Here is a 23396-nt window from a genome sequence, read left to right as displayed (position 1 = left end):
TAACAAAAGCTTTGACGGAAAATGCTGATTAACAATAATGTCACACTTCCAGATGATAAAAACAAGCAGAGTAGAATATGACGGTGTGTATGTGATTACCAATTAGGTCCATTAATCTCGTGGAATTTAGCTTGAAGTATTACTTTAGCACGGAATCTATTATGTTGTTTGACAAGTAAAATGCTTGTGTAATTCACTCTAGTTTTTGCTTCAAATGAATGTTTCTAAACTTTTAATGGAAAAAATTAAATATTCCAAGCAGACCATCAACCACACATATTCAATTGAAATGAAAGTGAGAGCCCTCTAAAAGTCTTTGTTCAAACCTAGGAAAACAACAGGCTTATCATCCTCCACCTTATAGACAACTACACATGAAACTAACAAGAAGAATCTCAATGACTAATCACCTAAGTCATCTTAACTCCATTATTGTTTTCTAAGATCAAGAACCTCCAAGACACATTTTTTTTTTTTTAATCTATCAATAGCCATGGACAATAGAAAGTTACTTCAATTTACAAACCAATCTGTAGATTGTCTGTATTTTTGTGATTCATCATGTCCTTTTGGCTGTTATCCAAAAGCAGACTTAGATTATTTTCCCCCTCCATCACCACCACCTCCACCGCCGCCGCCACAATTAAGTAGCAAGCATCATCAGAACATATCACCTTATATTATCATCTCTGTTGCCTTATTTGCTAGCTTGTTCCTTCTTGTTAGCTACTATTTGATCATTGTCAAGAATTGCTTAAATTGGAACAGGAGAAGAACCCCACCACCACAAAGCTCTGATGAAGAATTTTTTGACGAAAATCGAGCTCCAGTATTTGATCATCCAATTTGGTACATCAACACTGTTGGTCTTCAGCCATCTGTTATTGATAAGATTACTATTTTCAAGTTCAAAACAGGGAATGGTATGATTGAAGGAACAAATTGCTCTGTTTGCTTGAATGAATTTCAAGATGATGAGTCTCTTAGATTACTCCCGAATTGTAAACATGCTTTTCATATCCATTGTATAGACACGTGGCTTAGATCACACACCAATTGCCCCTTGTGTCGTTCTGGCATTGTAAACAGTTTAAATGCACCTGCAGTGGTTTCAATCGAACCGAATTTAGGTACTATTTTGAGTACCAATGAAGGAAGTCTGCTAGAAAATGATGAACAGAGAGAAGTGAGTAGTAACAATGAGGTAACGAATCGCGAGTTTCGCGGTAATCAGGAAGAGTTTTTGCAGATTGAGAGCATGGGAACTTCAAGAGATGGGGAAGTACAACCAATGAGGAGGTCAGTTTCAGTGGATTCTTCAATTAGTTCAAGTATAGGGCTTGATCATATGTCTATGTTGTCAAGAATGAGTGAAGGGGAAAATTCAAGTGCAAGGATAACGAGCACCACCGGCAGTGCTTCAACTCTGCATAAAGAAGAACCTGTTTTGATGAAGAGATCATTTTCTTATGGTGGCAGGTCTTTCTTCTCAAGATCCCATCGTAGTCGAAGTTCAGTGCTTCCATTGTGAAATACGTTTATTAATTTCTTTCAGAAAACATAGCTAGGATACTCTGGAAGTTCAAGATCCTAAACTGTGAATAACATCAAGGTTATGTTTTAAAGAGGAGCACTATGAACGAAGAATAAGATACCAGAAGTGATTATGATTCATGAACCCAGGGTTTGTATGCTAGTTTCAAGACTCTATTCTCATTGGTTTGCACTCATTGTGAATGCATGTAGACAATTTTTTATTCAGAATTTATTCAAATCCCCGTAGTTAAATTTATATAAACTTGTATTATAAACTCAAAATAATGTCTGCATTGGCCACCCTCATTCCTCAGAACATGGTGACGTTTTCGAGGTAATTTTTGACCGTCAAAATGTTGGTTTTTGAGATAATTCTTAAGAAAATACTTTAGAAGATGAATAACTCTACAGAGAATGGTTGTTTATCGCTCTACTCACAAGATTCAACCAGTGAAGCTGCAACCCTTGGACTGAAGAAACGCAGACTTATTCGTCACTAACAGTAACAATAAAGAAAATCAAACTAAAATTGCAAGATTGCTCCTTAGTCTAATCCTCCATAATTTTTTTCTTTTTTGGGGATAAATATCCTCCCATACTTATTTACACAATGAAGTGGAGAATCACAGTGTAGTGGATCGGATTGGGTAAAAGAATGTTAGTGAATGGAATTAAGGGGAAAAGGGGAATAGATTAAATTACAAGAACAGGTTTCCAGGCATGAGTCTCAGGTCACTGGCATCACTTTCATGAACACGTAGCCCATAAACCCCGCCTTAAACCCCTACAACATTTGCTAGTGATAGCATAAGCTCATAATCTAATACAGGTTTAGGCCTCCAAAAGCCACAGAATACACATTTCTTTCGACAAGAATGGCATAACCTGGAGGTATGAGCTCAGTAGTCTTCTCTCATACTATCTGGTTTCCTCTTTGATTGCATTGCAAGACGAGCATCTCTCTCCCGCTCAAATTCTCGGTAATCAGCACGCTCTAAGAAACCAACCCTGTCTAGATACTGATTGGAACTCTTCTTGTAAGCATCTAGCTCTTCTTCCATGCCTCTATTTTCTCCCTTGAACCCCTCCCAATCTTTCTTTGTCTTATCAAGTACACTCAGTTTCTGCTTCTTTTTTATTTGTTCAAGGATAATATCAACAGCAGAAGCAGGTGCTGCAGGGCCTTTGCCTTTATCAGGTGCTTCTGCAGAGTTGGCATCAACATATTTCTTTATTTCAACTTCTTCACCAGCAAAATCTCGTACTTCAGTAATCTGAAAAAATTGGAAAAGGAATAAAGAATGTGCAAGGAAAAAGAAGCAACAACAAATCTGAGAAGCATATCGAGATAATTATTAAAACTAAAAGTTTCCATCAAGTTGTTCAGATGCCCAATTATTTGTAACCATTCCCACAAATTTCCTCAACCTCTTTCTTCTCTTCTGGTGCCTTGTGTTGTATTCATATGATAACTATCAAAATGCAGATTAAACAAAACCAAGACCACTAAAGAGACAACAGCTACTTTTTTTTTTTTTTTTTTTTTGGTGTGTGTGTGTGTGTGGGTGGGGGGTTGCAGTAAAGATTAGTTCCCTCAACGAAAACAGTATCAAGCATTTATTGCTCATTGAGAAAAGAAAAGGAGGCCTGTAAGCTAAAATTTGAATTCTACACCAGGTTGACATTTTGAGTATTTAGAGAGTGAATCAGAATCCATTTACAGCCAAAAGAGCTCGATACACCCGTGCTTTATGAGTGTATAGCCAAATCTAGAACCAAGTCCTCTTTTACACAAATGAAAAGCTAGTAGTCTACAAAAATATCATGAGCAAGCAAGATAAGACTTACCACTTTACCCCGGCCTGCAGAGGCAGCAGCTGTGGCAGCCTCCTTTACTGCAGAGAGAGCAGCAGCAGCAAACTTCTTTGCCTCCTCGCTAGTATCATTTTGCGTAGTCCTAAGGCACTTTTCTGGTGTGCTTCTTCCAGGCTCTGATACTTTCTTTTGGGACAATCCCAGTACTGTCATCCAACTCTGTTGAGATTGTTACACCACAAGTCTGAGTAAAAACATGGACATATCTCATACGATTTGTAAAGTAGAGGTCTAATACTCACAGAAGATGATGATTTTGACGATTTTTTTGAGGAAGTTTTATTTGATGCTGAAGTAGGCTTGTTTATTATGGAGTACAGGGTCTTCGTAGATACTCCTTTATTCATTTGCTGCCAAACAGCATCCATCCGAGCTTTCCTTTCTGGAAACAGAAGCATACAGGTAAAAATATTGTTCTAGTGATCCTGGTCTGTTGGAAAAACCAAAATTAATTGGAGGATAATATCATGAATGACAGGAGCATTGACGTCTCCTACCAATTTCTTCAGGCTGCATCTGCATGTTAGGAACGCATGCAGCATCTTGTTTGGACATGGTTTGGAACCCATCGACACTCTCTAAATTATCTGAAACATAAAGAAGCAAGACATTTTCTCCAGATGTCAGCAGCACAGAATGAGAGAGCTAGACCTAGGCCTAATCTGTAACTTCAATATCTCAAAACAAGTATAGCATCAAGAGAATAAATGAAATGCAAGCAGAGGAGATAGACATGAACTGAAACTCGAGAAAATTACGTAAATTCTAAAGATGAGATGTCAAAGCTCAGGTCCCTGTTAGAAAATAAATGATAGAATTGTTAAGAGAGAGAGAGGACAGGTACATTAAATAAAAGAACTCAACTTTGAACAAGCTGGGCTTCAGCAGTCAATTCAGCCATATTGCTTAACCTGTTTAATCAATTCATAAACCATAAGAACAGCATCAAATTACCTTCTAGCGTAAAAAATTGAAAGGGAAAACACGTTTTCAAGTATAAAAGAGAGAAAATATATCTTCCTCGAAAAAATAAAACCAAATCCCCAGTTGGAAAAATCAATAGTCATATGTAATTTTCTAAGCCATAATTAACCTCAACAACCTAAATTCCTAAACTACACTATGTAAAGGTTACTGCCTCGTACTTTGCTTCATAATGTTAAATCCCTTTAGAAACTCCTTAAGGGATTTCACACACACAACATAACTTGATATGGCAGGGATATAGAATGATATCAAAGCAAATTAAGGGGGAAAAAGAAAAGAACAAAAAACAACTAGATAGAAACAGCAATCTTTCCATTAACACGTGGATCAGAATTCAGCCAATTCAAAATAATTATAACCTAGGTGAACATTGGTTACAGTCATCAACTGCAGGTTGCTTTAACAAGATAAGGGACATGAATGACAATGTTGTTACCTTGGTAGAAGTTAAATAGTGTACTGATGTTGTACTTGACCTCATAAGATGGGTTAACTTCACTTACTATACACCACCTTTATAAAATGGGAACGGAAGAAATGGCAGTCATATGAACTTAGAGACACCAAGTATTTAGGGATCGTTTGCTTGCTGGTTAGGAATTGAATTATTCACGTATTAAAACCAGCATAACTAATCCCTACAATATCAATACCTGCATAACTGTAACCAGCAACCAAACGACCCTTAGTGTTTAAAAGGTAGGGGACATTTTATCGATCAAGACTCGTATGGGTTGAGTGACAGATATATGGGTACCCATATTATCCATAGTGGGAATTAAAGCCGAGATAACAATGATACATCATGTAGTTCAATGCAACATGCCCCTCACCAATGAAAGAAGCAAGAAATGATATTGCAACTCCGCCTCTATAACATTGCCGGTATGTATCAACAAGATAACCAAACTAAAAATAATTGCAAAGCTTTTCATGGCATTCATAAGTAAAACATTCTAGACATCAAGTTTACATTACACTAATCACATGACCAACTATTTCAACGAAGTTAAATAACTTATTTTCCAGCAGATAGCACATGAACAACCCAGCACACTACAACATACACCCAGAAATTTAAATATATATACAATTTGCTTAAGGCAACAACAAACTTTTATTTATTAACCCCCACTACCAAGATCAGAGCTTTATTAATATTACAAGCTTTAAAAACACATGTAAATGCTGGAATAGAATTATAGAAACCCTAAGACTTATATCAAAACTATAAAACAAAAGGGATTGAAGCTAAAAGTTGAAAATAAAACAAACTTAATGGGCAAAAGTGTAAATTTGTTTAAGAAATCTTACGTGATAGAAGCCTTTGAGAACGAAAAGAGACCAGAACGCTTTTAACTCGCCGAGTTACAGCCGATCTTTTGGTTTATATAAAGCTCCTCTGAATCGAACCGAACCGGGATTTTTAGTGACTAAACCGGTACAATTTGCATCTACAGACTACCCGGTTCGTATCTAACGCAAAGGTCCAGCCCAATAAAATTTGGGTATTTGTTATCAAAGGCCCAAAAGTGGGGGTTTAGTTGAAGTTGTCCTTCCAACGTATTGGTCTTTAATTTTTTTCCCCCCCTCGTAATTGTGGTCTTTATTTTTTGTCCTTGCTGCTCATTTAATGAAAATATTCAGACCTGCTTCATTCACCATAAGCTTTATACCATTTATCTTCGGAAATTGGACTGTCACTTCGCTCGTCATAAGATCTGTAGGAATTAAGTTTTTCAGCCTAACTTCTTGTAGTATTTCCATAATTTGTTGTATTGTTCAAAAACTAGAGTTGTGCTTTTTAGGGCATATGTTCTTTATTCTTTTTGAGTTGAATAAAGTTTGTGTAGTATCTTCAGAATTTTTGTAGAGGTCAAAAAATGGAGTTATGCTTTTTTAGGATGTATGTTCTTTTTCCTTTTTGAGTTGAATATCGTGCCTGTTGTTTTGTGGAGTTTGATGTGTTTTGGCCATTTTTATGTTGAGTTTTGAAAGTTTTACTGTGTCCGACATAACTTAGGAGATATTATGATATGAAAATATAAATATATGCCATGCGAAAAGTGTTGAAAGATACCAATTAAAAACCACAAATTTGAGGGCCAAAAATTAAAGACCAGCCCGGAATAGGAACATTTTGTGCGAATGAGCCCTTATTTTAGGCAAAGGTCCAGCCCAATAGCATTTGGGTATTTGTTATCAAAGGCCCAAATGTTGGGGGTTTAGTTCAAGTAATAGAAAACAGAAAATACTAGACACTGGCAGGTGATGGGCCTTTGTTACATAGCAGAAATCTCAAGGAAAAAAAAAAAAACAGAGATCTCAAGAAGGAAAAAGAAACTACACATCTAGAAAGATGTATATTTAAAATCAAATTAAAGAATAAGAAATCCTAATTCTGAATCTGGCAAGTCATTTCAAATATCCCATAAACTCATGGGTATTCAAAAAGAGGTCAATATGTGGCCGGATATTTCTTGACAACCAAATACTTCAAGAAGATCCACAATATCTTTTCATGGAGATCAAATACATCTCAAGAAAGTCACACATATCCAAATCATCCTACGTTTAGAGAAATAAGCTACTAACGGCCCTTTAATTACGGAGAAATATTAGGAGAGAAAAATCAAGGGAATAAACAGATCTTGTACCCATAATATTCATCAATAAAAACTTTGTTTCTTAAAAAAAAAAAAAAAAAAAAAAAATCTGGCAAGTTGTGCATATCATGACACTCTTTGATTTTTCCCTTTAAATAACTCAAATCAAGAACTAATTAAAAATTCAGAGAATAAGTAGGAACCTAACTCTTATCTCATCTAAAGATCTATGTAATGGTTTTGTAATATATATCTTTGTCAATTAGTTAATGGACACATTTGTAAAAGAATCTCTCCCGCAGGTTCGGTGTTTTACTAGTACTAGTATTGTTTTTCTTGCACATATATATTGATAATGAATTCCATGGCTAATGCATGGATTACTTATTCTCTTGTTTGATACTCACGTTGTGCCTATCCCCCAAATCTATGCCAATTAGCTAATTTATTTAAGTTGTTTCAATTAATTGAACGCAACTTGGTCACGAATCTTTGACTCTAATTGGAATTAGAAATTTGTTAATTGGTATTCATGTCTAATCTTTTTAACAAGCTGCCACAACTTCTTTTCGGGCTAATATTTACACCTTCATTATTCTTTAATATTTTTCACCACTGTGTTGAAACAATATATTCTCTGACACTACGATATTTCAGTGGTTAAGATAGCCAGAACATAACTACATTCTCAAATTTATACTCGTATGTTTGGGAAGATAAACGCACTTTTATTCCTCAATCTAAAGTTGGCTTTGTCTTATGATATTAATTTTATATATTACTTGTCCATTTTGGTAATACTAATAAAACTTAGATTTCCAAAGGATAATTAGTAAGCGTAATTTAGTAAAACAAGTTCCTAATAAATAGTGTATTTTTTATTTTTAAAAGAGACATGGAACAAGTAAAAAATGAATGGAGGGAGTACCCTGTACTTGTGTTAGGATATACCAACAGAATGGATAATATTTAGTTTGAAATACAAATATTATCTTCAGTTAGTAGAGTAGAGAGAGATATTATAATTATACTACTCTTTTAGAGTTTGTGTGGGATTCAAATGCATTATCTTAATATGTTCAGACTTTAACTGAAGAGGAGATTTCCCTCAAGTAAAGGTTTACGAATATTTTCAACTGACCTTTCAATTTGTATCGATGAGAGCATTCTAATATATAGACACACCTTTAATTAGAAGTTTAAATTTTGAACTCTAAAATTGTAAAAAACTCTGATTACTTGGAATAGGAAATGATTCCTCCTTTAATACGAGTTTTAAACAACATGAATTTGAATTAATCGGGCTAATGAACACTGATTATATATGTTTCCCGTTTGGCCATAAGAATTATTCATTGTTTTCATTTAATTTTTTTCACTTTTTTCAAAAATTAGTGTTTGGCCATGAAAATTGTATTTGGAATTTGAAAAAAAAAAAAAAAAACTTGTTTTTCACAACGGAAATCTTGCTGAAAAAGTACATTTCAACAAAAAAAAAAAATACTATTTGCAAAAACTACGGCTAAACGCAACCCCCAACTCCAAAATTTCAAAAAAAGTGAAAAGTTTTTTTATTTCTATGGCCAAACGCCTACTTAAAGAATCATAAACCTATGTCGACGAGTGAAAGAGCTGAGCATTTGAAAAAGACTGCAGCTGCATGACCATCTATTGACCTGACGGGGGAAACATTGAAGATCCAATAGAAAAAAAGAGTGGTTGAAAGGCAATATATATGGCTTAGGAATTAGGATAGAGGAGCTTATTATATTCATACACCAAAAGTAAGGAGGCCTTTATATAGTGCTTTTTACGTATTAGCACAACTTTAAGTCATATCATTGTTTACTCTCATCTATAGACCTCTTTAATTTCTCTCTCTTTCCTTCTTATGTTAAATCCATCAAAAAAGCAGATATATCGAGTTGCTATTCATCAGTACATCGTAAGTTCATAACGTAGAACACAAACAATTGAAATGACGTCTTTTTATAACTTTGTAAACCACCCACCCCTTGTTAGTCTCCCACATCTGAGCAATGTCCTTTCTTATACGGTTTTGAACAATTCTTACCTCTTGAGCTAATATTTTTGGAGTTAAATTAGGTCCGACATCAATTACGTATCATCATACCAGAGTTGGGTCTGCTCAATTTATTGTTTACTCAAAGTTTGGCCCCTATCTTATATTATATGTGCTCCGAATGTCCATTCTTGGCCGTAGGGGCTACCGTTAGTCTCGCATATCGATGTGGGATGGAGCGGTGTGCTTCCTTACATGATCACGGACAATCCTCAACTTTTGAATTAGTGCCTCCGTCCAATTTTACTTGTCCATATATTAAAAACAGATGTCCACTTTTACTTATCCAGCTTGAAAAACAAGTGATGATTTACTATTTTATACCTATTTTACCCTTATTATTAAGTACTACTCCTATAATTATTTCCAATTCATTTCCCAACATATAATAATTGAGGGTGGTATTGTAAAATTACCATTTTATTTATTATTTTTTAAAGCGTGTGTCAAATCAAACATGGACCAAAGAGTTGCTTTTTGAGTTTAATTAGGCTTAACGTTTATTTCTTATCACCCCTTATAATTCTAAGTAATCTATTTTGGTTTGGCAGAAGTTTAAAAAGGGAAGAAATTAAAACCCGTGATCTTAAATAAGTCATAACATTCGAGTAATTATAAAACTCTTAACATTTATAATCTTAATGATATTTGTTTGGATATAAAATATATTATAAAAGATAAAATACGAAATTAAGTTAAATTCTATTTAGCTGTCCAACGGGCTATTTTTCTTTAACAATTGAAAAGAGATAGGATCACATAAATTTGAAAGTTTGTGAGTATTTGTGGGGTTGACAGATCTTTTTTTCTAAAAAAAAAATTCTTGAGTGGAGTGATTGAATTCTATTTTCTTTATTTTATTTAAGTAACTGCGTGAACTCATTGACATTACCTGAACGTGATGTTGTTTTGCATTGCTATAGAAATGAGCTCAAGACTTTTATAACCCAAAAATAAATTTTTGGAACCAAAATAACCCATTAAAAAAAAAAAGAACCTAAATAGGTTTCACGCACAGATTATGTGCGTAAAAGGACCAAAGTGTAGTTTTTACACTAAAGTTCTTTTAGAGGTCGGGTCCCCCACCCCAGCCTTTATTCTTTGGAAATCAAACTGAAAATTAAGCTTTTTTTCATACTTTGACTGAAAATTAGTCACGTTTCAAAACACCGGAATATAAATATTTTATATGGAACTTAATATCTTTTTTAGCGTACAATAATGTCGGCTCATTACATCAGGTATACATATATGTTTGGATCGTCGTTTTAGGGGTTGTAAAGTGCTCCGAAGTAAGTTTGGAAACTTGTTATCTTTAAGTTTTTTTGGTACTTTGACCAAAGATTAGTCACGTTTCAAAACATCGGAATATAAATATTTTATATAGAACTTAATATTTTTTTTAGCGTACAATAATGTTGTCTCATTACATCAAGTATACATATATGTTTGGATCGTCGTTTTAGGGGTTGTAAAGTGCTCCGAAGTAAGTTTGGAAACTTGTTATCTTTAAGTTTAATTGTCATATTTTATAGGGTTTTAATTAATCTAGGACGTCGCATGAGTTATTAATAATCGACAATAAATACTAAAATAACTAATTATCATTAAAAAAAATAATACCCAAAAATATATATAATATTAACATAAAATGTACATTTTATTTACAAATATACAATCTCCTAACGCCTAAGGCCAACCCCACCACCCTCACTATCATTAGGACCCTCTCTCCTCCTCTTAATAACAGGATGATCTATGCCATGATCATCCTTTCTTCCCTTCTTCAGGCCCTGGGTGAAAATATGCTTCCTGTGGGAGACGGCGGCGGTCTCCACCTGAGTAGCCTCAGTAGATGCCTCAGGAGATGACTCAATCGAAGAGGCCGGACCACGGGAGCGAAGAATGAACCTGAAATAATATATAAACAATTTAATTTTTCATAAACTAAACATGAAATAACATATAAACAATTATTTAATAAATTATTTCTTTGTAAAAAAATAAACCTGTGTGTCGACGGCCTCCTGAGATGGCGGGTCAGAAGGCTCCTTAGCTGGCTCCTCAACTGTCTCCTGAGCGCTACCCAGAGCTGTAGCTGGAGGTGGAGACGAGTCAATCTGGATAGGCGAAGACGGGTCCACAGGCGCAGAAGAATGAACCTATAATACATGTAAATAATTTAGTTTAGATTAATAAAATAATTAATTAATACATTATTTTATGGTAAAAAAAATAAGCTTGTGTGTCGACGGGCTCCGAGATGGCATGTGAGAGGGCTCACCGAGCGGCCACCGAGTCGAAGATGCGGATGGTGCCGAAGGCTTACCGTAAACGAGAGAAAGTAGTCGTCGAAAATAATATCCAAGTCCTCATCTCGCCTCCCGTATGTTGTCACCAAGCGGCTTTTTTGCGGAAATGATGACCAAGGATCATAATGTGGGAACATCTCTGGCGTATGTCTTTGTGAAGTCGACGTCCTAGAAGAAGAAGGGGTATACGCGCCGACGGGCACGACGGGACATATCGTCGGGCTCGTACGCGCTAGACCTCACCGCGGCCGACCACCTCCCCGCCGGCCCGCCCGCCCCTCCATCGGCCTACACCACCGCCAAGAACACTCTCTGGTTCATCCTCGTCGACACGATGCCACTCACTGTCGTGTCGTACCGGTGTCGGTAAGATGAACTATCCGTGCCGCATATACCGCTATCCGGGGGTCGGTGGACTCCGTGGGGAATGCTTTCTCATGGCGTATCATCGAATCATCCGTGTTTGCATATATTTGCAAATTTTAAGAATTGAATAAATTCATAAAGTAATACATAATAAGACGACGATTGAATAAACTTACCGGCGCCTCGTACGCTCCCGAGAGTGATGCGTATCCTCGGCCGTCGGGACGCGGCGTCGAGGGTTGGCAACCGAGGAGCGAGTGATATGCACGTGTACAAGTCATGTACTCGTGGACGGAGTGTCATGTCCGATCGCCGCTAGAGCCATCGTTCTCTCATTCCACGCATTGACTACTGGTGCGTACGCACCCGCCATGCCGCACTGTCGATCGAACGCTCGTCCCTGGTGTAGTGGTAGTGCTCCCAATGTGTAGCCGCGGTTATGTTCTGCACATGCCCAAACTGCCGTAATACACGATCGAGTGCGTGACGCTCAACGATGTCCATATAGATCAATGGACACCGTGCAGTCCACATGTGCTCACCAGCCCTACAAAACGCCGACAGCTGACCCAAAATCTGATCATACGGAGTCCATATGAAAGCTTATAAGAGGATTTCAACTAGTTAACAATAAAAGACTAATAAAATTAACAAACTAATGTTAAATAAAAAAAACTTACCTCGGGCGCCATCATGCGGTCTAACTGATCCCTAAACGAGAGAATGACATGGTACGTCTCCACACTTCTGGTATGGCCTCGCGACCATCTCCGCGCGTATGGCATATCCTCAACAACATAGTCATCGGGAGGGTGAGCAGTTATGGGCTGAAAAGGTCTCAACCTAGTCCACACCCATATTTGTCATAGTCATCAAAAAAATTATTTATCAGTCGTCGTTTCGAAAAAATATATTTAGTGTTTTATGTACACACACTTAAATATATTACCTGAAGAAGAGGGCTAAATACAGCGACCTCAACCCTCTCGCCCATAGAGGCTCGATCAAATCCTCTGTACATGTAAGCTAGGACAGCGGCGCCCCAACTATAACATCCCAGCTGCTCTAGGTCCTCAATAAAGAGAAGATACCTAATGCTCATATTCGTACCCGACGTGTTCGGGAACATGATGCCCCCGAATATGATGAGAAGATATAAGCGAGCACGTCGGTCAACATCGGCGTGCGTCGCCTCGCCGATCGGATGCGCATCTACGAGGCGCAAGTGAGCATGGAGGGAGGACCGCAACAACCGACTCCGTCCACGCATATCCCCCTGCAGAGGCTCGAAACCAGTGAGCCTAGCCATCTCCTGGCGATACGGCAGCATCTCCGGAGGCTCCACTCTATACAATGCCTGTCCATCAATCTGTAGACCATAAATCACCTCGACATCCTGCAGGGTGATGGTAGCCTCGCCAATGCGGAGATGAAATGTATGGGTCTCCGGTCGCCAGCGCTCAATCATAGCTGTCACTAGAGCCCTCTCGTGCACTAGCCGACCAACCTCGATGCACCGGTAGATACCGCCCCGACGTAGTATATCTATGACACGGGGATGTGGGGGAACAACCTACAGAATATCCCGTGCGACTTCAAACGAGTACGGATCACTCTCTTGAGGATACCGGTGCATCCCATAAATACCGGGACTATGCTCACGTAGATAAAGTACCTCTGCTGTTGTCGAAGGGTCCCGCTCCCATGGTGGTGTCCTATCTATTTTAGGCATTTTAAATTAATCATTAATAAAAATGAAGTAAGGATTAAAGTGGTGTATTTTTTACGCATTTTAAATTAATCATTATTTTTTTAATTAATCTCTAATACGTAGTATTAGTTATATAATCTTTTACCGAGAAATTATACAAAGGATTGAATCCTAAACTAAGAATTTTCAATTTCTAATTAGCAAATAAATAAATAAACAATTAACTAACTAATCAAATAATAAAAAATTAATTAGCATATAATTATTAAATAAAGCGAGAAACTAACTAATCAAATAATTAACAAATTATTAACAAATAAACAATTGGCTTAACAAAAACTAAAAAAATAATTAGCTAGTCTAACAATTGAAATAACTAATCTAACAATTACCAAATACTAAATAAGCAACTAATAAACAATTAACAAATTAACAACAACTAAACAAAAAAAATTTAAAAAAATGAAAATACGGGCTGAAAACAGCCCTTTTGCGCACAAAAAAGTGCGTAATTTTTTTTTTCCATATTCACACAATAGTAATGCTTAGGTTAATAAATTAACAATTAACAACAAATGAAGAAAAAAAATTAAAAACGGGCTGAAAACAGCCCTTTTACGCACAAAAAAAGTGCGTAAAAGTATTTTTTTGTCCACATAATAATGCTTAGGTTAATAATTTAATAGAAAAATCGTAGTGAAATACCTAGATTGAAGCTTTGATTTTGAGTTTTTGAATTGAATTATAGGCCGCTTTATTGCGAAGAAATTTATTACGGAAACGATATCCACTTTTGGGTTGGAAATCAACAAGAAAACGATGTTTTTGATCGCGTAGGACCTCGGAAAGGGACCTTTAATGGCTGATTTTTTTTTTTCGAATTTGGGGGGACCAGTGGGGAAGATGACTGGCCCGATATATTTGCCTCTTTTACGCATAGATTATGTGCGTAAAAGAACTTTAGTGTAAAAATTACACTTTGGTCCTTTTACGCACATAATTTGTGCGTGAAGCCTATTTAGGTTTTTTTTTTTTTTTTTTAATGAGTTATTTTGGTTCCAAAAATTTATTTTGGGGTTACAAAAGTCTTGGACTCTATAGAAATAGAATGCGTTGGGGGAAGCCCGAGAAAGAATCGGCTAGGCTAGCTGGTCCCTCTCTCATTGTGCAGTGTTCAATCAAACCTATTACCTATAAAATTTGTTTGATAGTCTGCATGCACTCCTTCTCCTGACGTCCAATTTTTCTCTTCTTTATATTATCTTCAACTTTTCCTCCATTTTAATGATTTTAACATGGAAAACCCGAAACCCTAAACCAACGGGGAGCTGGTGTTGAAGGTTGTTATTTTTCTGTATTCGAAACAAGTATAAACATAAATAGAAATACCACTAAAGGGTTATAGTGCAGTGGATGGGGTTCTTTCTTTCTCTTAACCAAAAGTCGTGTTCGAGGGGCAACGTGGATGAAAAAAATCCTTTGTAGGGAGTGGTTCCTCCAGAAATGGGCCCTACGTGGCGTGAATCCGGATAGCCGGACTCCAATACGGGTACTAGACACCAGGTGGGAAAAAAAAACATAATGTTAATTAAATGAAAATGATTTTTCGAGCCCACAAATTGCACTGCAAATACTTAATTGGAAAAATTGACAACTTAATTAAAAAAATTGACTCCCTTCACTATTGTCCAAGATTATGGACTAATTCCTCCCGGGGTAGAACATAATAAATTGTTCGGTAATAGCGCCAATTAAAATTACAAATACTTCACACTTACTTTTTGTTTGAAACATTACAGAGAAGAGGGGAGGAAATTATTAAACAAAATAACATGGTTACAAAAACAGGCAGGAAAACATTTTAATTTAATTTTCTGGAACTGAAAGTTATTGAATAAAATAATTCTTGTAGGTCCAGAAATAAGTTGATCAATCAATTCAGTTGATCAAATCCGAATTCGAGATAGCAATGACAGCGCCAAGCTAACCTTCTTCTCAACATTGTTTAGGGGATAATAAAAGTGTGTTGCTATTTATAATCAACAAATTATTTCTTTCCTTCTTTCTATATGGGGACAAAAGTCCCTTCATTTCGAAATCACAATCTAACCAAAAAATTATGGAATCAAACCTCATTCACACAAAATATCCACAAAAGTAAATTAAAGAAGTGAAAAGAAAGGCAGAATTGGTCTTTTTATTCTTTGAACTTAGAAGTTTAATTGAGACAACAAAACATTCTGCCGACTTCCTCTCAAAATCCAATTTTGCCTTTGCTTCTTGAAAAAACTTACTACTATGATTGAAGCTCTTTTCACATGAAATCCTCGTAAAAGTCAATTTGTTACGCTAAGCACAAAATGATTGAATAAATTTAAAAGCAGAAATTCAGAATATCGGTACTACCGGAGTTTGGTGTACTTTCGTATTTAAAATTTCCAGGAAAAATGTTATTTTTGTTTTTGTTTTATGCTTGAAGGATTATGAGAGCGCCGGACTGCGGTGGATCTAGGGCTGCAAACCCGGCTCCCTTCGTAGGAATATTATAATGCATATAAAATTTAATATATTGTTATTGTTGTTGTAAAAGGTCAAAATTATGTATAGGAAAAATAGCTAAAAATATTCCTGAAATACTCGAAATATAGGTTAATTTTACCCTCTATTATGTTTTTGGCTCAAAAATACCCTCGGCGTTAGTCAACTAGCTCAAAAATGCTCTCTATCTATCAAATAGCTCAAATAACCCTCCTGCTAACAGTTGCTTCAAAATAATGAAAGAAGACCAATGTTACCCTTGAACTATCCGAGACGGGGCACTTTTGCCCTTGTTGAGAAGGCCCAATAAAGTCAAAAGTCAATTAATCCAAACCAAACCAAAAGAATCAACCTGAACAGGAAAAAATCGAAATATTAAATCTAAATTTAGTTAAAAACGAACTGTACAGACGGATAAACACCCCTAAATTCACCCACTTGAGATTTTGAAATATGTTGGATGAACTTGAAATTTGAAACGCACAAAATTTCAGATATCTACGTGTTGAATCCCAAGTCGTTAGAAATCTTCCGAGTCGGTCAAGTAAGATACAAAAGTGTCCTAAAAACAAAAGGAAAATATGAAGACCTTAATTGTCTGTCAACTAGTTAGTAGGCTTTTGTTGAAATCTCATGAATGATCAGTATAATTAAAAGGAGTGGCTAACTGGGTTCAAAATATTTAATGAAAATACCAAATGAAATTATTTCAACCGACGAAATTATAAATTTGAAGTAGCTTTGTTATTCTTTATCTATTTGCCTGATCAGGAATTAGTCTAAGGTGCATTATTCATCGTATATATAATGTAATTATAATATACTACGTAATACATAAATGATATGACATATTCTATTCTACCAAGATCGTCAGTTAATAAACCTAACAATATTAAAACATGGGAGTAAAACTATATACCCCTATTGCCTCTCTCAATTTTCTGAATAGGTCAAGTTTAACATTTTTAATTGAAAAAAGACGAGTAAAATTACAGTCAAATGGTCAAATTCAAGATTTGAATAGTAACTTTTTACTTCAAAAACATTGGAAAGTTGGTCTTGTTATTCAGAAGAAAAACAGAAAAGAGAGAATATATATATATTATGACGGAATTGAAAGTTTCTAGAAATGAATGAATAAGAAGCTGGCTTTCTTCATGGTAAAGCTGAGAGCTAGCTAGGAAGGTGCATACTGCAGAAGAAATTAGAAAAGGTTATATGGCGTTAGTTACTTTATTTATCTGGATTTCACTTTTTATGTACCCCCTAAAGCTATGACACAATCCTGAACGTGGTACAAAAATCAAAGACGTTAACGTTTGTTTGATATGGAGTTACTATATGCATTTTGTTATCCTTTTGATGTTTAATTATTTTATTATGTTTTATTTTTCAAAATGGGGTAGGGAAAGGAAAACTGAGGGAGGGAATTACAAGATGGGAATTCGAATCCTCACCAATAAGGTGAAAGTTTAGGTAGCCAATCAACTGAGCTATTAAAATTCTTGTTTATTATGTTTGTTCACTCTCGAAACACCAACAATTTTTAGAGGAAATAAATTGGGAATTAGTACTTTTGTTAATTACGGAAAGTTATGCACAAGGGTCGCTCTTTGGTAGATATAGAGTGGAGCTCCTAGGTTTTACAAGTTGTATCTTTTGAATTTTGATCTAAATCTAAAAGGACATTGAGTTAAATCATTTTTAATACAGTTCGTGTTGATCCTTGACATTTTCGAATATTAGAAAATTTTATGTTATTGTAAGTTCCGGTCATGTTTAGCAAGAAAGTTCACAATAACCTTATTTGCCTCTCCAATTACAAGTAACAATTTTGCGCGCTACTATATTTTGCTCAATTAGTTCGAATATTGGCATTGCCAAGGCATGCATGGTTTATTCTCCGTTAATTAGGGATAACAATGGAGCCACAAGTGCATACAGGGTTATACGAGGCAAATCATAAACATGTCAGGGTAGAGGAATTGGAAACGACGGGTAAATTGTTGTTCTTCTTGAAAATAATGAAAACGGAAGAGGGTTAAAAGGAACTAATTAACAAAGCTTATTGTTCTAAACTCGTTAGTTTAGCTAAATCATGCAAATAAAAAAATTAAGCGGGACAAAGCAAGTTTGTGAATTACGGGAAAAAGAGAGGGGAAAAAAAAAAAAAAGCGAAACAGGGCGGAATATGACTGGTCATAGCAGCTTAAAACAATGCAGGATAAGATTTCACCCGCTACCTCAACGTCGATCGGACATATATTTTGAATTTGATAATGTCTGTAAAAATATATCAACATAATTATTTATTTTATTATGAGAATCAATCCTACTACTTCCAATTCTAGGATTCCACGATTGGAAAAAAAACACCTGCGGCGTATCATCCAAATTGTTGATTCAGTACTAGATATAACCTTTCTCTCGAGCAAGATACCAAATATTTATAATGCTTTGATAATTGAACATCGATATAGTGTTAGTGTCTCGCCCCATTTGTCATCCGTGGCTTTGATTGCTTTTATAATAAGGTGCCTTGGTTCCTCCTGCTTATTTCCAAATCCACACAATATTCTCATATGGTTTCACCATCCCTCGTTTAAAAGGACGTCCTTCTAATTAACCGCAGTGCAAAAGGGAAAACAGGTTTTTGGGCTCGTATCTTAAGCATGTGATGAAAAGAAGGCTTAACTTATATTCAACTTTGTCAAATCCAGGTTCTTCTTTCTCGTGAACTATCAAATGCATGGTTCAAAATTCATTTGCTTTTCAATCATTTTTTAATTTGACTTATAATGACTAAAGATTCTGTTTTTTTAGTATGGGTTGTCTCCTTTGGTAGCTTCCTAAAATTCTTTTAACTCATACATAGTACAGTGAAATTATAAAATTACATACAGTTAAACAATAATTAAAGTTTCTAATGATTTGCTTATTCCTGTAAAAGGCTACCGCTTAGGTTTAGCTGCGGGCACCATCTATATCTTTATACTATTTACTTTTGTTTGTTGCACGAATCAGCAATTGTTCATTGTCAAAAAGCAATAATTATGAATTCCAGCAACCCGTTAATCCAAGACATTATGGTAAGATGGGGTAATTACCTTGTGATTCAAAATTAAGAAGTGACATTATATATATTGCCTTCTAAGAAGGAGCTAGTTGCTACTTTTAAGATTAGAAATCTTTGCCTGGAGAAATTCAAAGATTTATCTTTAAATAATCAATAGATGGAAGTATTATAAAAGGGCTTCAAAATTTTCTACTGCAGCATCTCTACTAGTAATATTTTTTGAAGTTTGTGAAAGGAGTTCCACACAACTCTACCTGTACATCAATAGTAGTAACTATTACGTAAATATATAGAAAGGGGAGAACCCCTTTTATGTGGTCTATATGAAAGTCAAAGAGGGGCTTGTCATCCTGCAAAAATAGATATTGCAACGAGGGTCGTAACATATTTCTTAATGGTTCTTTTAATATGTTTGGGTCAAAATTCGTATTTTACCCAAATAGTTAAATTTATTCTAAGGTTAACCACAGTTGATAGTAATTTGATACAGATAAAATAATTAACACAAACAAAATTATTATGTATCGATAAAGACTAAGTAAATAAAAGGAAGAAGTAGACTTATGCCAATTGTGATGAACAGTAGTAATAAATTTCCTCCTTTCCAAGAACGAGTAAGAACTTAATGATCAGAGAATAATAATGATGAGAATAAGCAAAACAATAATCAGTAGAAGTATATTTTTTCAGTCAGCATTGGATGCCCAGGTATACAAGTGAAAATCCTATTTATAGGTATATGATCCTATTTGGTGCCCTTCCCGTTGTATGTAAGTAACGGCAATCATTAATTACTGAATTAATGATTGTCATTTAATTCCTTGATTATGGCCGTTATGAACCGTTTTGTCATTACTGCATTAACTCCATGCATAGTAAAGAAGGTCTTGTATGTTGTTTCCGTTGATGTTCTCTTCGTTGACCAGTTCTTCGGTATTAGCTGTCTCTCCGTAATGCTATACTCGGCATTACCATCTGATATATCTACGTCATTGTAAAAGTCAACACGTGTCTACTACATGTTGATCCACGTGTTAAATGCATTTTTGACCCATACAGATAGTCCCTCAATTTTTCGGGTTCATTACAAAGATGTTCCCGAGAAATCGTCTTGTCGATTTTCATCAATCTTCTCTTGATTAGACATTTGAATCTTCTTTCCGTGGAATAGGAAATGTTGTACCTGACGGCAGATCATGGCCCACTGACGTGATGAGTACGTGGCACAATCACAGAAGTTGAAAAGACTCGCATTAAATGATGAAGTCAGACGTGGGCCACGTGGCCGTTGCCGTGCCCTTCATTTTCTCGCCGTTTCCCAAGGTAATGATGGCGATTTTACCTTTTCTACAAAAATTTAAATTTTACCTTTTCATTATCTCAAATTTTTCGCTCAAAAACTCTCAATTTCAAATTCCTTTGCCTCTTTTTCTTCAATTTCTTTGATAATCATATCTTCTCCTTCATCTTCTCAAAATATTTCATCAGAAAAGACCGTTATTGTTGACGCTTTCGCCCCCACGTGGCGCTGAAAAACCTAAGGATAGAATGCCTCCTAAAAAATTTATGGGTGATGTTATTGCTGCCGCTGATGTTCCCAGGCCTTCATCTTCATCAACTTCTGATGTTGGTGATGATGAAACTAATATGGTTAATGTGAATTTACCTTCTGTTGATAGTGTAATTCCAAAGAATCCTTCTCATACTACAGATCTAAAGATTGCTCTTCCAAACGGTGATAATCGAGATATTTCCGAGTTGGATGGGGAAAGAATGGTTTTTGTTTCTTCAATTATTTCTCAAGTTAATGAGGAGTCTTTTGATTCTGTCCGGGAAAGGTGTCACTGGACAAATCCCAATCTCGATATCGTAGTCCCAGGAAAGGATATGCCCGCAACTGCTCATCTTCCTGGAGATTCGGCGGTGTACATCTACCCTTTTACTATTGGCTTTTCTTTGCCTCTTCCGCCGTTGATAGAAGAATTTTACCGTCGCTTGAATATTTGTGTGGCATAAATTACACCAGGGTCTGGCGACTGTTTCAATTACTCGAGCATGTTGCTCGTCTGGCCAGAGTGGATATTACTCTTGATCATATTTTATATTTGAATTCGATTCATTTTATCCGGGGCTCTATGATTATGTTTAGAGCTCGGGGATCTAGTAAATTGTTCGATGATCCCGAAGATGGTCAAGATTGGCATTGGTTTAACGAATTCGTATTTATCTCCACTACTCAGCTGGTGAACGGGGATGCTGGTACCTTCCTGAAAAAATGGAATGTGAGAGGTAATATTATTTTCCTTGATAAGATTTTTTATTTCCTCAATTCTTCTCTTTAAGCTCGTTCTTTGTTCAACAACTTTTAATCCTAAATTGGTTAAACCTTCAAACATAAGGGAGTTTACTGAAGCTGTGATTCGAGCTTCGGTGAGTGTTCGTACATGGGGGGGCGTATGCCGTTTCTAAGGGTATTCATACTCTTAAAGAGACAAAACCGGATGGAGTTTCTACGAAAGGCAGAGGTAAAGATATTTGAAGAAATATCTTACTTTGTAATGGCGAAAGAGTTTATCTTATATTCATTTTATTTTTCTTCAGTCCTTCGCAAAAGGTGATAGTAAAGAAACGACTAACTCTTCCGAGTGATGATGAGTCGGCGTTGGAAAAAATAAGATCTCTCACTAATAAGAGGGCTAATTGCCAATTTAAGGATTCCAAGCTGTTGGCGAGCCTGCCTTGAAGAAGAAAAAATTGAAAAAGCAACTTCTTGCGGAGTCGTCAGATGTTGTTGCCGAGAAGATAGGAGGTACGCCTAGTAAATTCAGGCTAATTGATGAGAGTGTCAATTCTGAGGAAGACTCTCCTTTAGTTTTACATCATCACAGGGGGGTTGGATTTCCCTCCTCTTCTGATATTGTTATCATTTCAGATGAATCTCCGGTGAAGGAGATGGAAAATTTACCAGCTGTTACGGAGTGCCATAATGAAGGTGGCACTGCGGTTCCTGAGGCGGATACCACTGATAAAATTGTTGCCGATAAAACCGAGACCTATCTTCCTGGTACTATTGATGAAGCTGAGGTCGAGATTCCTTTTTGCGAAACTGCTGTAGCCGATGTTGAGGATTTGGTCGATACTGAAAACATTTATGCCAGTGCTGCTAATATCCCCACTGATTCTTCTACTTCTCATTTTTAAAGGCGAGGAACAAGTACCCATACTATTCCTCATAATACAGCTCAACCCGTTTCCCGCTTTAATGTTGTCGATAAAGGGAAAAGCGTTTGGAAAGAAGGCAACACTTTGCACGGGGTTGATTCTCTAGCACAACTTCTTCAGGCAGATGATCCTGCCACTATGTGGATGAAGACTTTCGTTCCTCTCACCGTCAATCGTAGTCGTTCTTTTGAACTGTCAGATGAGGATAATCTTTTGGCCAATCCTCACGTGATGAGCCGTTTTGCTCATAACTATATTGGTCCCAAAGAGAATATGATTTTAAAAGATATGCCCACTCATCAGATGGAAATGGTCGCTCTCAGGCTTATGATTCCGGCTTAAACATCTTTATGTGGGAATCTTGAACGTTCTAAAGGTGAGGCTAAACTTATCCAAAAGCTTCGTGAGGAGAGTGTCGTACTTGCTCAGGAAGTGAAAATTTTCAAGGCGGAACGCAACTCTTCTGTTGTCGGAGTTAGACAGGGCCAAAGATGAGATAGTGGCGCATCGGGCTAGAGAAAGGAATTTTTGGCAACGAATTGATGAGCTTAAAAAAGAAAAAGCGGAAGTTTTTCACATAGCAAAGCAGGAAGAGTTGGTTGTCGGTGATCTGAAGCAAAAATTAGTGGAATCGAATCATCTTCAAATTGATCTCCAAAACAAATTGTGGGATCGAAGTACCAAATTCAGCAAACTTGAATCTAATTTTCATGCTTTGGAATTGAAGAATGTCAAGGATTCTGGAGAGCTTGCACAGGCTTTGATTGATCTAGATCAAAGTAAACATGATATCCATGATTTCCGAAAAGAGTTGGCAGATAAAGATCGGGATCTCAATAAGAAAAGTGTTTCCTTGGCGGAAAATCATAAAAAATTCTCGGAGTTTATGGGTCGTTCTAAAAAATTGCGTGACTACTCAAAGTAACTCCTGGAATGGAAAAACATGTACAAGCAAAAAAATTGAAAATATGGAGAAGGATTTTGAGGATGAAAAACAAAAGATTCTTAGTTGGGCTGTTATCAAAGCTCGTCATGATTTTTTGAAGACTTTCAACCCTTCTTCTTTTGATCATGCTCAGGCTCT

At 36.2% G+C, this 23396-nt stretch overlaps 2 protein-coding genes across 3 annotated transcripts; one reads left to right on the top strand and one right to left on the bottom strand.

Moving 5' to 3' along the window:
- The first annotated feature begins 278 nt into the window (after window positions 1-278).
- On the top strand, window positions 279-1678 carry LOC132033671 (E3 ubiquitin-protein ligase RING1-like). The gene has a single exon (XM_059423709.1). It carries the CDS (start codon window positions 494-496, stop codon window positions 1529-1531), a length of 1038 nt encoding a protein of 345 aa, XP_059279692.1. The 5' UTR covers window positions 279-493; the 3' UTR covers window positions 1532-1678.
- Window positions 1679-2077: 399 nt separating this feature from the next.
- Window positions 2078-5808, bottom strand: LOC132033672 (uncharacterized). Of its 2 annotated transcripts, XM_059423710.1 has the most exons (6): window positions 5713-5808; window positions 4276-4322; window positions 3909-3998; window positions 3654-3793; window positions 3385-3570; window positions 2078-2810 (listed from the first exon to the last, which is right to left on the bottom strand). In XM_059423710.1, exons 2-6 carry the CDS (start codon window positions 4310-4312, stop codon window positions 2436-2438), a joined length of 828 nt encoding a protein of 275 aa, XP_059279693.1. In that variant the 5' UTR covers window positions 4313-4322; window positions 5713-5808; the 3' UTR covers window positions 2078-2435. The 2 variants fall into 2 exon arrangements, with proteins under 2 accessions (XP_059279693.1, XP_059279694.1); XM_059423711.1 differs by lacking the exon at window positions 5713-5808 and having other exon boundaries at window positions 4256-4328.
- Between the last annotated feature and the right edge of the window lie 17588 nt (window positions 5809-23396).

This window comes from Lycium ferocissimum, chromosome 10 (assembly GCF_029784015.1).
Source record: "Lycium ferocissimum isolate CSIRO_LF1 chromosome 10, AGI_CSIRO_Lferr_CH_V1, whole genome shotgun sequence".
NCBI lineage: Eukaryota > Viridiplantae > Streptophyta > Magnoliopsida > Solanales > Solanaceae > Lycium > Lycium ferocissimum.
Note: the sequence above shows the minus strand (reverse complement) of the source record. Positions and strands in the feature narration are given on the sequence as shown.

Excerpts from the sequence above, each read along its gene's own strand:
- LOC132033671 (XM_059423709.1), top strand. The coding sequence starts at position 494 with ATGGACAATAGAAAGTTACTTCAATTTACAAACCAATCTGTAGATTGT.
- LOC132033672 (XM_059423710.1), bottom strand. The coding sequence starts at position 4,312 with ATGGCTGAATTGACTGCTGAAGCCCAGCTTGTTCAAA. Across the intron at positions 3,999-4,275 it reads TGAAGCCCAGCTTGTTCAAA|ATAATTTAGAGAGTGTCGAT; the intron begins GTTGAGTTCTTT and ends TTTATGTTTCAG. Across the intron at positions 2,811-3,384 it reads CTGCAGGCCGGGGTAAAGTG|ATTACTGAAGTACGAGATTT; the intron begins GTAAGTCTTATC and ends CAATTTTTTCAG.